Genomic DNA, 16,191 nt, shown 5'->3' on the forward strand with positions numbered 1-16,191 from the left:
GACGGCATTTGATTGTGAGTCATTCTAGGTCAGGTGAACAAAAGGACTTGTTCTTGTATGTTGTTACAATTACACCATGAGTTGTTCATCATGAAACATATATCCCCACCCTTCTTCTTTACCAGAGAGATGTTTGTTCCTGTCGGCGCGACGGACCCCGACAGCATGTCTCCAGCTAGCCATGTCTCTGTGAAACAGAGTATGTTACAATCCAGGATATCTCTTCGGAAAGCAACTTGCCCTGAATTCGTTGACTTTGTTAACTAGGGACTGGAGAGTAACGAGTAATATACTGGGAAGCGGTGGGTGGTGTGTGCGCATCTGAAGCCTCACTAGAAGACCGCTCCGGCACCCCCTCCGTTGTTTTGGGTCGGCCTCTGGAATCAGTTCGAATGCCCTGGGAGGTGCAGACAAAGGATCCGCTTTGGGAAAGTCGTATTCCTGGTCGTAGTGCTGGTTGTGCTGGTAAGTTGACGTCTCTCTGATATCCAATAGTTCTTCCCGGCTGTACGTAATAACACTTAAGGGTTTCTGGGCTAACAATGTAAGAAATAATATTTAAAAAAAACAAAATACTGTACAGTTTTGAGCGAAGTTGCCATCTCTATTGGCGCGATCTTGCATTATTCTAAAATGATCTTGTGATTTATATTTTACGACTGAACCATTTAAAATAATTTCAAAGGTAGCAGTGAAAAGAAATACGCTTTAATTGTTGTATGCCTTTACACCCACACCTTCTCCCCCCCCCCCCAAATTCCTTACACCCACGCCCCCCACACCCGCTATGCCCACACCCCCTACGACCACAGTGTCCAACAAGCTTTCTCTACCCTTAACCTTGTTCTGAACACCTCCAAAACAAAGGTCATGTGGTTTGGTAAGAAGAATGCCCCTCTCCCCTCGGGTGTGATTACTACCTCTGAGGGTTTAGAGCTTGATGTAGTCACCTCATACAAGTACTTGGGAGTATGGCTAGACGGTACACTGTCCTTCTCTCAGCACAGATCAAATCTGCAGGCTAAAGTTAAATCTAGACTTGGTTTCCTCGTAATCGCTCCTCTTTCACCCCAGCTGCCAAACTAACCCTGATTCAGATGACCATCCTACCCATGCTAGATTGCGGAAACATAATTTATAGATTGGCAAGTAAGGGTGCTCTCGAGCGGCTAGATGTTTTTTACCATTCGGACATCAGATTTGCCACCAATGCTCCTTATAGGACACATCACTGCACTCTATACTCTGTAAACTGGTCATCTCTGTATACCTGTCGCAAGACCCACTGGTTGATGCTTATTTATAAAACCCTCCTAGGCCTCACTCCCCCCTATCTGAGATGTCTACTGCAGCTCTCATCCTCCAAATACAACACTCATTCTGCCAGTCACATTCTGTTTAAGGTCCCCAAAACACACACATCTCTGGGTCGCTCCTCTTTTCAGTTTGCTGCAGCTAGCGACTGGAACGAGCTGCAACAAACACTCAAACTGGACAGTTTTATCTCAATCTCTTCATTCAAAGACTCAATCATGGACACTCTTACTGACAGTTGTGGCGGCTTTGTGTGATGTATTGTTGTCTTTATCTTCTTTCCCTTGTGCTGTTGTCTGTGAGAAATAATGTTTGTCCCATGTTTTGTGCTGCTACCATGATGTGTTGCTACCATGCTGTGTTGTCATGTGTTGCTACCATGCTGTGGTGTCATGTTATGTTGCTACCATGCTGTGTTGTCATGTGTTGCTACCATGCTGTGTTGTCATGTTATGTTGCTACCATGCTGTGTTGTCATGTTATGTTGCTACCATGCTGTGTTGTCATGTTATGTTGCTGCCATGCTGTGTTGTCATGTTATGTTGCTACCATGCTGTGTTGTCATGTTATGTTGCTGCCATGCTGTGTTGTCATGTTATGTTGCTACCATGCTGTGTTGTCATGTTATGTTGCTGCCATGCTGTGTTGTCATGTTATGTTGCTACCATGCTGTGTTGTCATGTTATGTTGCTGCCATGCTGTGTTGTCATGTTATGTTGCTACCATGCTGTGTTGTCATGTTATGTTGCTACCATGCTGTGTTGTCATGTCTTGTTGCTACCATGCTGTGTTGTCATGTGTTGTTGCCATGCTATGTTGTTGTCTTAGGTATCTCTTTATGTAGTGTTGTGTTGTCTCTCTTGTGTGATTTGTCCTATTTATATTGTATTTATTTATTTTAATCCTAGGGCCCCGTCCCCGCAGGAGGCCTTTTGCGTTTTGGTATGCCGCTATTGTAAATAAGAATTAGTTCTTAACTGACTTCAAATCAAATGTATTTATATAGCCCTTCTTACATCAGGTGATATCTCAAAGTGCTGTACAGAAACCCAGCCTAAAACCCCAAACAGCAAGCAATGCAGAGCAATCTAGATTATAACAGAACATGGCCAACATTTTTACATTTTACATTTTAGTCATTTAGCAGACGCTCTTATCCAGAGCGACTTACAAATTGGAAAGTTCATACATATTCATCCTGGTCCCCCTGTGGGAATTGAACCCTGGTCCCCCCCATGGGAATTGAACCCACAACCCTGGCGTTGCAAGCGCCATGCTCTACCAACTGAGCCACACGGGACTAAGATGTTCAAATGTTCATAAATGACCAGCATGGTCAAATAACTTGCCTGGTTAAATGAAGGTTACATAAAATACAAAATACACCCACACTGCTATCCATTAGTGTACTCACCAGGGACAGACGTACCCAGCGCCACGAACACCACGGCAGTGACGGAGTCCTTCAACCCGGTGGTGCAGCCGAAGTGAGAGGCCAGATCTCCTATCACTGCGGTCAGCATGCCGATGATGATGATGGAGATGAAGAAGCAGGCCCAGCCGTTCAGGTAGTCCGTGGGAGGAACACAGGCAAACAGCACCTAATATGAATAATAATAATATTAATAATAATAATACCATTAATAATAATACTAATACTAATAATAATATGAGTAATAATAATATGAATAATAATAATAATATTAATAATAATACTAATACTAATAATAATATGAGTAATACTAATATGAATAATAATAATAATAATAATATTAATAATAATACCATTAATAACAATACTAATACTAATAATAATATGAATAACAATTTGAATACTATGAATAGTATTATTAATGATAATATGAATATGAATAATATGAATATGAATAACACTTTGAATACTATGAATAATAATAATAGTAATACTAATATGAATAACAATTTGAATAATATGAATAGTAATATTAATGATAATGTGAATATGAATAATATGAAAATAAATAATACGAATACCAATTGGGATAATATGAATATTATTATAAATACTATGAATATTATATTATTATTTATATTATTATAGTAGTATTAATAATAATAATATTACTAATAATAATAGTAATAATAATAATATTAATAAACATGTGAATAATATGAATATGATTATTAATAATGATATTAATAATAATAATTTAATAATAATAGGACTAATAATAATTTAACACTTTACTATAGGTGTCCTTATGAATGCATTCATAAAGCCCTTATAACAGATACATAACACATCGTAACATGTGTCAGTAACCACAGTTATTAATAGTTATGAGCAATGGCACTAAAGTGTTACTAATAACAATATATGCCATTAAGCAGACGCCTTTATCTAAAGAGACTTACAGTCATGTGCGCATTTTACATAAGGGTGGTCACGGGAATCGAACCCAAGACCCGTGGCGTCACAAGAACCATGCGCTACCATCTGAACTACAGAGGACCAACTCAACTGACCTTCCAGAAGACGGTGAGGAAGTGCATGACGTAGTCAAAACAAGACGGGAGACGCTCTTCACCGGAGTCTTCCTCATCCTCGTCTCCTGGGGACAAGGGAGGGAGGAGGGGGGAGAGGAGAGATGGAGAGAGGGAGGAGCAGAGGAGAGGAGAGATGAGGGAGGAGCAGAGGAGAGGAGAGATGGAGGGAGGAGCAGAGGAGAGGAGAGATGGAGGGAGGGAGGAGCAGAGGAGGAATGAGGGAGGGAGGAGCAGAGGAGAGATGGAGGGAGGGAGGAGCAGAGGAGAGGAGAGATGAGGGAGGGAGGAGCAGAGGAGAGGAGAGATGAGGGAGGGAGGAGCAGAGGAGAGGAGAGATGAGGGAGGGAGGAGCAGAGAAGAGGAGAGATGGAGGGAGGGAGGAGCAGAGGAGAGGAGAGATGGAGGGAGGAGGGATGAAGAGGAAGAGTAGAGGAAGAGTTGAAACAATAGTTGGTAGAGTGATAGAGTAGATGAATAGAGCAAGAAGGGACGACATCAAGGGGAAGGAAGACAATCATTTTAACTTACTATATGATACATTGAGTAATATTTCATAAGAGCACATGGTTGTATTTCATATTGACATCCTGGTTCCCAGTGTGTTTAATCCACTCTAAGAAGACTCACATACGCTCACACTGAACTATTAGGATGGGGCAGCAAGAGGAATGATGACAACGCACAGTACTACTGAACATCTCAATTAAGTGATCTTGTTATATGTAACAAAGCTAAAACCTTGTACAGTCCAACTCTATACATTCACAAGGTCATTAGGGGCCCTCAGCAGGCCATTAGGGGCCCTCAGCAGAAGTAATTTCACTAACCTAATTGGAAATGGTTTTTACTCTGAAAATAACAGAACAGGCCACCAAGGGCCCTCAGTAGGCCATTAGGGGCCCTGGGTAGGCCATTAGGGGCCCTCAGTAGGACCATTAGGGGGCTTCGGTAGGCCATTAGGGGCCCTCGGTAGGCCATTAGGGGCCCTCGGTAGGCCATTAGGGGCCCTCAACAGCCCATTGGGGCCCTCAGTAGACCATTAGGGGCCCTCAGTAGACCATTAGGGGCCCTCGGTAGTCCATTAGGGGCCCTGGGTAGGTCATTAGGGGCCCTGGGAAGGTCATTAGGGGCCCTCGGTAGGTCATTAGGGGCCCTCGGTAGGTCATTAGGGGCCCTCGGTAGGTCATTAAGGGCCCTGGGTAGGTCATTAGGGGCCCTCGGTAGTCATTAGGGGCCCTCGGTAGGTCATTAGGGGCCCTCGGTAGGTCATTAGCGGCCCTCAGTAGACCATTAGGGGCCCTCGGTAGGTCATTAGGGGCCCTCGGTAGGTCATTAGGGGCCCTCAGTAGGCCATTAGGGGCCCTAAACAGGCCATTAGGGGCCCACAACAGGCCATTAGGAGCACTCGGTAGGTCATTGGGGCCCTCGGTAGGCCATTAGGGACCCTCAGTAGACCTTAAGGGGCCCTCGGTAGGTCATTAGGGGCCCTCAGTAGGTCATTAGGGGCCCTCAGTAGGCCATTAGGGGCCCTCAGTAGGCCATTAGGGGCCCTCAGTAGGCCATTAGGGGCCCTCAGTAGGCCATTAGGGGCCCTCAGTAGGCAAATTAGGGGCCCTCAACAGGCCATTAGCGGCCCTCAGTAGGCCATTAGCGGCCCTCAGTAGGCCATTAGGGGCCCTCAGTAGGCCATTAGGGGCCCTCAACAGGCCATTAGGGGCCCTCAACAGGCCATTAGGGGCCCTCAACAGGCCATTAGCGGCCCTCAACAGGCCATTAGCGGCCCTCAGTAGACCATTAGGGGCCCTCAACAGGTCATTGGGGCCCTCATGTGGCCATTAGGGGCTCTCAGTAGGTCATTAGGGGCCCTCAGTAGGCAAATTAGGGGCCCTCAACAGGCCATTAGGGGCCCTCAGTAGACCATTAGGGGCCCCCTTTGGCCATTAGGGGCCCTCAACAGGCCATTAGCGGCCCTCAGTAGGCCATTAGGGGCCCTCAGTAGGCAAATTAGGGGCCCTCAACAGGCCATTAGGGGACCTCAGTAGGCCATTAGGGGCCCTCGGTAGGCCATTAGGGGCCCTCGGTAGGTCATTAGGGGCCCTCGGTAGGTCATTAGGGGCCCTCAGTAGGCCATTAGGGGCCCTCGGCAGGCCATTAGGGGCCCTCGGTAGGCCATTAGGGGCCCTCGGTAGGCCATTAGGGGCCCTCGGTAGGTCATTAGGGGCCCTCGGTAGACCATTAGGGGCCCTCGGTAGACCATTAGGGGCCCTCGGTAGACCATTAGGGGCCCTCGGTAGGCCATTAGGGGCCCTCGGTAGACCATTAGGGGCCCTCGGTAGACCATTAGGGGCCCTCGGTAGGCCATTAGCGAACCTCAGTAGGCCTTTAGGGGCCCTCAGTAGACCATTAGGGGCCCTCGGTAGGCCATTAGGGAACCTCGGTAGGCCATTAGGGGCCCTCGGTAGGCCATTAGGGGCCCTCAGTAGGCCATTAGGGGGCCCTCGGTAGGCCATTAGGGAACCTCAGTAGGCCATTAGGGGCCCTGGGTAGGCCATTAGGGGCCCTCGGTAGGCCATTTGGGGCCCTCGGTAGGCCATTAGGGGCCCTCGGTAGGTCATTGGGGGCCCTCGGTAGGCCATTAGGGGCCCTCGGTAGGCCATTAGGGGCCCTCGGTAGACCATTAGGGGCCCTCGGTAGGTCATTAGGGGCCCTCGGTAGACCATTAGGGTCCCTCAGTAGGCCATTAGGGGCCCTCAGTGGGCCATTAGGGAACCTCAGCAGAAGTTGTGAGGCCTGACAGGCAATTAGGGGACTTCCTTCTACAGCGGTAGGGACGTGTTTAGCCTGACAGGCACTGGCCCAGCTCCCCGCAGACAAACTGAGGCCTCCTTGAGCAGGCAGGGTAGCTGGGCAGGGGGCTAGGCAGTAGATTAGACAGGCCTAGGTCTATGTAGGCAGGGTAGCTGGGCAGGGGGCTAGGCTGGAGATTAGACAGGCCTAGGTCTATGTAGGCAGGGTAGCTGGGCATGGGGCTAGGGAGGAGATTAGACAGGCCTAGGTCTATGTAGGCAGGGTAGCTGGGAAGGGGGCTAGGCAGGAGATTAGACAGGCCTAGGTCTATGTAGGCAGGGTAGCTGGGCAGGGGTTAGGCAGGAGATTAGACAGGCCAAGGTCTATGTAGGCAGGGTAGCTGGGCAGTGGGCTGGCAGTGGGCTAGGCAGGAGATTAGACCGGCCTAGGTCTATGTAGGCAGGGTAGCTGGGCAGGGGGCTAGGAAGGAGATTAGACAGGCCTAGGTCTATGTAGGCAGGGTAGCTGGGTAGGGGGCTAGGTAGGAGATTAGACAGGCTTAGGTCTATGTAGGCAGGGTAGCTGGGCAGGGGGCTAGGCAGGAGATTAGACAGGCCTAGGTCTATGTAGGCAGGGTAGCTGGGCAGGGGGCTAGGCAGGAGATTAGACAGGCCTAGGTCTATGTAGGCAGGGGGCTAGGCAGGAGATTAGACAGGCCTAGGTCTATGTAGGCAGGGTAGCTGGGCAGGGGGCTAGGCAGGAGATTAGACAGGCCTAGGTCTATGTAGGCAGGGTAGCTGGAGGGCTTCCAGTTTACTGAGCAGAGTGAAGGCCTTCCAGTTTACTGAGCAGAGTGAGGGCCTTCCAGGAGTTTACTGAGCAGAGTGAGGGCCTTCCAGTTTACTGAGCAGAGTGAGGGCCTTCCAGTTTACTGAGCAGAGTGAGGGCCTTCCAGTTTACTGAGCAGAGTGAGGGCCTCCCAGTTTACTGAGCAGAATGAGGGCCTTCCAGTTTACTGAGCAGAGTGAGGGCCTCCCAGTTTACTGAGCAGAGTGAGGGCCTTCCAGTTTACTGAGCAGAGTGAGGGCCTCCCAGTTTACTGAGCAGAGTGAGGGCCTTCCAGGAGTTTACTGAGCAGAGTGAGGGCCTTCCAGTTTACTGAGCAGAATGAGGGCCTCCCAGTTTACTGAGCAGAGTGAGGGCCTTCCAGGAGTTTACTGAGCAGAGTGAGGGCCTTCCAGTTTACTGAGCAGAGTGAGGGCCTTCCAGTTTACTGAGCAGAGTGAGGGCCTCCCAGTTTACTGAGCAGAGTGAGGGCCTTCCAGTTTACTGACCAGAGTGAGGATCTTCCAGGAGTTTACCGAGCAGAGTGAGGGCCTTCCAGTTTACTGAGCATAGTGAGGGCCTCCCTGTTTACTGAGCAGAGTGAGGGCCTTACAATTTACTGAGCAGAGTGAGGGCCTCCCAGTTTATTTAGCAGAGTGAGGGCCTTCCAGTTTACTTAGCAGAGTGAGGGCCTTCCAGTTTACTTAGCAGGGTGAGGGCCTCCCCGTTTACTGAGCAGAGTGAGGGCCTTCCAGTTTACTGACCAGTGAGGGCCTTCCAGGAGTTTACTAAGCAGAGTGAGGGCCTTCCAGGTGTTTACTGAGCAGAGTGAGAGCCTCCCAGTTTACTGAGCAGAGTGAGGGCCTCCCAGTTTACCGAGCAGAGTGAGGGCCTTCCAGTTTACTGAGCGGAGTGAGGGCATCCCAGTTTACTGACCAGAGTGAGGGCCTTCCAGGAGTTTACTGAGTAGAGTGAGGGCCTTCCAGTTTACTGAGCAGAGTGAGGGTATTCTGTGATGGGAGCTGGTGTTAACCTGCACTGACTGTGATGGGAGCTGGTGTTTACCTGCTCTGACTGTGATGGGAGCTGGTGTTTACCTGCTCTGACTGTGATGGGAGCTGGTGTTTACCTGTACTGACTGTGATGGGAGCTGGTGTTTACCTGTACTGACTGTGATGGGAGCTGGTGTTTACCTGCTCTGACTGTGATGGGAGCTGGTGTTTACCTGTACTGACTGTGATGGGAGATCGTGTTTACCTGCACTGACTGTGATGGGAGCTGGTGTTTAACTGCGCTGAATGTGATGGGAGCTGGTGTTTACCTGCACTGACTGTGATGGGAGCTGGTGTTTGCCTGCACTGACTGTGATGGGAGCTGGTGTTTACCTGTACTGACTGTGATGGGAGCTGGTGTTTACCTGCTCTGACTGTGATGGGAGCTGGTGTTTACCTGCTCTGACTGTGATGGGAGCTGGTGTTTACCTGTACTGACTGTGATGGGAGCTGGTGTTTACCTGCTCTGACTGTGATGGGAGCTGGTGTTTACCTGCTCTGACTGTGATGGGAGCTGGTGTTTACCTGTACTGACTGTGATGGGAGCTGGTGTTTACCTGCACTGACTGTGATGGGAGCTGGTGTTTACCTGCACTGACTGTGATGGGAGCTGGTGTTTACCTGCACTGACTGTGATGGGAGCTGGTGTTTACCTGCACTGACTGTGATGGGAGCTGGTGTTTACCTGCACTGACTGTGATGGGAGCTGGTGTTTACCTGTACTGACTGTGATGGGACCTGGTGTTTACCTGCACTGACTGTGATGGGAGCTGGTGTTTACCTGCACTGACTGTGATGGGAGCTGGTGTTTACCTGTACTGACTGTGATGGGAGCTGGTGTTTACCTGCACTGACTGTGATGGGAGCTGGTGTTTACCTGCACTGACTGTGATGGGAGCTGGTGTTTACCTGCACTGACTGTGATGGGAGCTGGTGTTTACCTGCACTGACTGTGATGGGAGCTGGTGTTTACCTGCGCTGACTGTGATGGGAGCTGGTGTTTACCTGCGCTGACTGTGATGGGAGCTGGTGTTTACCTGCGCTGACTGTGATGGGAGCTGGTGTTTACCTGTACTGACTGTGATGGGAGCTGGTGTTTACCTGCACTGACTGTGATGGGAGCTGGTGTTTACCTGCGCTGACTGTGATGGGAGCTGGTGTTTACCTGCACTGACTGTGATGGGAGCTGGTGTTTACCTGCGCTGACTGTGATGGGAGTTGGTGTTTACCTGCACTGACTGTGATGGGAGCTGGTGTTTACCTGCTCTGACTGTGATGGGAGCTGGTGTTTACCTGCGCTGACTGTGATGGGAGCTGGTGTTTACCTGCTCTGATTGTGATGGGAGCTGGTGTTTACCTGTACTGACTGTGATGGGAGCTGGTGTTTACCTGCTCTGACTGTGATGGGAGCTGGTGTTTACCTGCTCTGATTGTGATGGGAGCTGGTGTTTACCTGCTCTGACTGTGATGGGCGCTGGTGTTTACCTGCTCTGACTGTGATGGGAGCTGGTGTTTACCTGCTCTGACTGTGATGGGACCTGGTGTTTACCTGCTCTGACTGTGATGAGAGCTGGTGTTTACCTGCACTGACTGTGATGGGAGCTGGTGTTTACCTGTACTGACTGTGATGGGAGCTGGTGTTTACCTGCTCTGACTGTGATGGGAGCTGGTGTTTATCTGCGCTGACTGTGATGGGAGCTGGTGTTTACCTGCACTGACTGTGATGGGAGCTGGTGTTTACCTGCGCTGACTGTGATGGGAGCTGGTGTTTACCTGCACTGACTGTGATGGGACCTGGTGTTTACCTGCGCTGACTGTGATGGGAGCTGGTGTTTACCTGCGCTGACTGTGATGGGAGCTGGTGTTTACCTGCACTGACTGTGATGGGAGCTGGTGTTTACCTGCACTGACTGTGATGGGAGCTGGTGTTTACCTGTACTGACTGTGATGGGAGCTGGTGTTTATCTGCACTGACTGATGGTAGCTGGTGTTTACCTGCGCTGACTGTGATGGGAGCTGGTGTTTACCTGCACTGACTGTGATGGGAGCTGGTGTTTACCTGCACTGACTGTGATGGGAGCTGGTGTTTACCTGCACTGACTGTGATGGGACCTGGTGTTTACCTGCACTGACTGTGATGGGAGCTGGTGTTTACCTGCACTGACTGTGATGGGAGCTGGTGTTTACCTGCACTGACTGTGATGGGAGTTGGTGTTTACCTGCACTGACTGTGATGGGAGCTGGTGTTTACCTGCTCTGATTGTGATGGGAGCTGGTGTTTACCTGCGCTGACTGTGATGGGAGCTGGTGTTTACCTGCACTGACTGTGATGGGAGCTGGTGTTTACCTGCGCTGACTGTGATGGGAGCTGGTGTTTACCTGCACTGACTGTGATGGGACCTGGTGTTTACCTGCGCTGACTGTGATGGGAGCTGGTGTTTACCTGCGCTGACTGTGATGGGAGCTGGTGTTTACCTGCACTGACTGTGATGGGAGCTGGTGTTTACCTGCACTGACTGTGATGGGAGCTGGTGTTTACCTGTACTGACTGTGATGGGAGCTGGTGTTTATCTGCACTGACTGATGGTAGCTGGTGTTTACCTGCGCTGACTGTGATGGGAGCTGGTGTTTACCTGCACTGACTGTGATGGGAGCTGGTGTTTACCTGCACTGACTGTGATGGGAGCTGGTGTTTACCTGCACTGAATGTGATGGGACCTGGTGTTTACCTGCTCTGACTGTGATGGGAGCTGGTGTTTACCTGCACTGACTGTGATGGGAGCTGGTGTTTACCTGCGCTGACTGTGATGGGAGCTGGTGTTTACCTGCTCTGACTGTGATGGGAGCTGGTGTTTACCTGCTCTGATTGTGATGGGGGCTGGTGTTTACCTGTACTGACTGTGATGGGAGCTGGTGTTTACCTGCTCTGACTGTGATGGGAGCTGGTGTTTACCTGCTCTGATTGTGATGGGAGCTGGTGTTTACCTGCTCTGACTGTGATGGGAGCTGGTGTTTACCTGCTCTGACTGTGATGGGAGCTGGTGTTTACCTGCTCTGACTGTGATGGGACCTGGTGTTTACCTGCTCTGACTCTGATGAGAGCTGGTGTTTACCTGCACTGACTGCGATGGGAGCTAGTGTTTACCTGTACTGACTGTGATGGGAGCTGGTGTTTACCTGCTCTGACTGTGATGGGAGCTGGTGTTTATCTGCACTGACTGTGATGGGAGCTGGTGTTTACCTGCACTGACTGTGATGGGAGCTGGTGTTTACCTGCTCTGACTGTGATGGGACCTGGTGTTTACCTGCGCTGACTGTGATGAGAGCTGGTGTTTACCTGCACTGACTGCGATGGGAGCTAGTGTTTACCTGTACTGACTGTGATGGGAGCTGGTGTTTACCTGCTCTGACTGTGATGGGAGCTGGTGTTTATCTGCACTGACTGTGATGGGAGCTGGTGTTTACCTGCACTGACTGTGATGGGAGCTGGTGTTTACCTGTACTGACTGTGATGGGAGCTGGTGTTTACCTGCGCTGACTGTGATGGCCTCCATGAACTGTTGTCTCCAGGAGTTGGTGCCTACCACCAGCGCCAAATTCGTCTTCTTGATCAGCTTGTCCACCGTGTTCTGAAGGAAACACACAACATAGAAAGACAGAGTTTTAAACACACACACACAAAAAAAACGATGTTTTAAGTGAGTAGGCAAGTCTGAAGCTGAAAAATGGATATGAGCAGGGCACCACAAGGCCCTACTTCACCCATCCTGCTCTACCAAGGTGTTCCAGCACCACAAGGCCCTACTTCACCCATCCTGCTCTACCAAGGTGTTCCAGCACCACAAGGCCCTACTTCACCCATCCTGCTCTACCAAGGTGTTCCAGCACCACAAGGCCCTACTTCACCCATCCTGCTCTACCAAGGTGTTCCAGCACCACAAGGCCCTACTTCACCCATCCTGCTCTACCAAGGTGTTCCAGCACCACAAGGCCTACGTCACCCATCCTGCTCTACCAAGGTGTTCCAGCACCACAAGGCCCTACTTCACCCATCCTGCTCTACCAATGTGATCCAGCACCACAAGGCCCTACGTCACCCATCCTGCTCTACCAAGGTGTTCCAGCACCACAAGGCCCTACTTCACCCATCCTGCTCTACCAAGGTGTTTCAGCACCACAAGGCCTACGTCACCCATCCTGCTCTACCAAGGTGTTCCAGCACCACAAGGCCCTGCTTCACCCATCCTGCTCTACCAAGGTGTTCCAGCACCACAAGGCCCTACTTCACCCATCCTGCTCTACCAAGGTGTTCCAGCACCACAAGGCCCTACATCACCCATCCTGCTCTACCAAGGTGTTCCAGCACCACAAGGCCTACTTCACCCATCCTGCTCTACCAAGGTGTTCCAGCACCACAAGGCCCTACTTCACCCATCCTGCTCTACCAAGGTGTTCCAGCACCACAAGGCCCTACTTCACCCATCCTGCTCTACCAAGGTGTTCCAGCACAACAAGGCCCTACTTCACCCATCCTGCTCTACCAAGGTGTTCCAGCACCACAAGGCCCTACTTCACCCATCCTGCTCTACCAAGGTGTTCCAGCACCACAAGGCCCTACTTCACCCATCCTGCTCTACCAAGGTGTTCCAGCACCACAAGGCCCTACTTCACCCATCCTGCTCTACCAAGGTGTTCCAGCACCACAAGGCCCTACTTCACCCATCCTGCTCTACCAAGGTGTTCCAGCACCACAAGGCCCTACTTCACCCATCCTGCTCTACCAAGGTGTTCCAGCACCACAAGGCCCTACTACACCCATCCTGCTCTACCAAGGTGTTCCAGCACACAGCTCTGACCTACTACAGAGTATTCTGTCAGAAACACAGAAAGAGAAGACACTCAGACTCAATGTCCCAAATACATTTTTGATATTTGAATATATAAAACATACAACCTACTTGCAGTGAAGCCGCTCAACAACAACATCACATAAGTCCTCTGACAGACTCCCGTCCAGAGCGACACACAGAAACAACCAGGGTCAACGCCCTGCTGAAGGGCACGTCGACAGATCTCCCACAAGGTCGAAAACGGGAAACTCGAACTAGCGACTTATCAGTCACAGGCCCAAGCTCCCAACCACCAGCACACCATCCCTCCAAGACCCCCCCCCCCCCAACAGTTCCCCAAGAGCTGCCCCTCAACTATCCGAGACCCCCACCAAACCCCCTCCCCCTAAATAATTCTCCACACCCAAGAACTCCCTCAAATGCACCAACAAGCAATAAAATTACCAAAAGAGAAAAACAAAGGAAAAAAAAGAAACAACAAAAAACAAAAATGATAACAGCAAGTCCAACTGAATATGTTTGAGTTCATGCATAGCACTATTTACATGTGTGTACGTGTGTTTGTATGTTCATGTGTGTGCATTTGTTTTATTTTAATTTTGTTTCACCTTTTATTTAAACTAGGCAAGAGCAAGAACAAATTCGTATTTATAATGACGGACGACGCCGGGCCAATTGTGCGTCGCTCTATGGGACTCCCAATTCATGGCTGGTTGTAATACAGCCTGAAATCGAACCAGGGTCTGTAGTGACGCCTCTAGTACTGAAATGCAGTGCCTTAGACCGCTGCGCCACTCGGAAGCCTCCATTTGAATGAGAGTGTGTGTATATGCATGTGCACAAACATCTGCACGGCATCAGCCTCAGGCAAACAGTCATTAGCTGTGACAACACTACAACAACTGCCCCTCAGTGTCATTCAAACTGACTTTTTGTTATGTTTTATTTTCACTTTTATCTTTGACCGTCATTCTATCTCCCGCAGAGCAACTCCACTCCCACTTGTCCCCAATTCCACATCCCAACCATCAGCTTCCCTCAGACCATCCCACCTATCTCTGCTGGCCACCCTCTTCGGAATTCTACTCACCATATATTTAAACTATGCTGTGATGTTTAACATACAATTTGAATGTATCTAATCAAAAATAATCCACAGATTGCGAGTTGAATACTTTTACTAAGAGTTATTAGTAATTGACTGACCCGGTCTCTACAGATCTTCTAACAGTACTATTTCTAGGGTCAATTTTAGATCAATTCTATGCATTTTCAACCATTCCTGAACCTGAGACCAGAAACAGGCTACCTGAGGGCAATACCAAAATAAATGGTCTATTGATTCTGTATCCTAACAACAAAATCTGCAGAGCTTCGATGATTTTATGCCCCAAATATTCAACATTTTGTTGGTGGCAAGAATTCTATATAACTCATAAATAGGTACATAAAAAATCTCTTCCCAACTATTTTCAAACAGTATGTGGCACAGTTGTCAACATCCTGGTTCTCAAATGAAACTGGTATACTTTCCTATTTATGCTATTTTTATTCCTCCGACAGTTTTAATCCTTGTTATTGGGCAGACAGACCAGTTCCCTACCTCCTCCAGTTTGATCCTTTATATTGGGCAGACAGACCAGTTCCCTACCTCCTCCAGTTTGATCCTTTATATTGGGCAGACAGACCAGTTCCCTTCCTCCTCCCGCTGCCACCTGCCTCCTCCATTTTTTGGGGGTAATGTTGTAATCAATTGGTTGTAATCTTGGAATTTAAAAACAAAATACCCATTTCAAACATGTTTTTCATAAATACAGGTATTTATCAACCAGCACATTTGAGTTCATCCATAATATTTGTTGTAATATTTGTTCTATCTTTTCAGGGGAATGAAATAGAAATTGTAGCCACCTCTGCAATGCTTGTTATAAAAAGAGAGATACTTTGAAAAAGGTATCATTTTCAATTATTCTCAAATGAGACATGGCAATCTGCACAAAGGCAAAAAAGCAATTTTTAAACAATGGGCTTTTCTTAGTAAACTACTTGAGAACTATTTATGGTTCAAGTAGTTGAATGAGTGAAGCTTTTAGAGAGAGGTTTAGTGCTTTTATATTTAATTATCTCAACCCACCCAGTTCATATTCATTATATAGACAGGCACGCTTTATCTTGTCTGGTGTAGCATCCCAGATAAAGCAAACAATTTTTTGCTCATATGATTTGAAAAATTAATTATCAGGAGTATGCAGCGCCATCAGTAAGTGAGTAAACTGAGATATGACTAAGGAGTTAAACAGGGCAATTTTTCCATAAATAGACAGATATTTACCTCTCCATGGTTGCAGGATCTTGTCTATTTTTACAAGTTTTCTATTGAAATTCATTGTGGAGAGCTCATTTATATACTGTATTTTGTGATATGAATACCAAGTATGTCTACTTCACCGTCAGCCCATTTTATAGATAAATTGCAGGGTAATGTAACATTTGTATTTTTTAAAGATCCAATACGTCATATTGTACAATTATCATAATTAGGTTTTAGTCCAGAGAGTCCAGAAAAGTTATCTAGATCTTCAATGAGACATTGCAGGGATCTAGCTTGCGGACTTAATATAAAACTTGAGTCATCGGCATACATGGACACCTTTGTTTTTAAGCCTTGGATTTCTATTCCTCTAATGTTGTTATTGGATCTGATTTTAATAGCTAGCATTTCGACATAACGAATAGATATGATGACAGTGGACACCCTTGTTTAACGCCTCTTGACAATTCAAAACTCTCTGAAAAGTAGACGCTATTAACTATTTTACACCTGGGGTTGCTATACA

At 48.4% G+C, this 16,191-nt stretch overlaps 1 protein-coding gene across 4 annotated transcripts in view; it reads right to left on the reverse strand.

Moving 5' to 3' along the window:
• slc8a3 (solute carrier family 8 member 3) overlaps window positions 1-16,191 on the reverse strand; it is a 281,169-nt gene that overhangs the window by 5,146 nt on the left and 259,832 nt on the right. For 3 of the 4 annotated variants that reach the window (XM_055862473.1, XM_055862472.1, XM_055862476.1), the window contains 3 exons: window positions 12,034-12,133; window positions 3,820-3,905; window positions 2,729-2,915 (listed from right to left, as the gene is read on the reverse strand). In XM_055862473.1, the coding sequence (XP_055718448.1) occupies window positions 2,729-2,915; window positions 3,820-3,905; window positions 12,034-12,133 (373 nt within the window). The remainder of the gene's footprint in view (window positions 1-2,728; window positions 2,916-3,819; window positions 3,906-12,033; window positions 12,134-16,191) is intronic. The other variant, XM_055862474.1, reaches the window with a different exon arrangement.

The sequence above is a fragment of the Salvelinus fontinalis genome, chromosome 15 (assembly GCF_029448725.1).
Source record: "Salvelinus fontinalis isolate EN_2023a chromosome 15, ASM2944872v1, whole genome shotgun sequence".
In the NCBI taxonomy this organism is placed as follows: Eukaryota; Metazoa; Chordata; class Actinopteri; order Salmoniformes; family Salmonidae; genus Salvelinus; species Salvelinus fontinalis.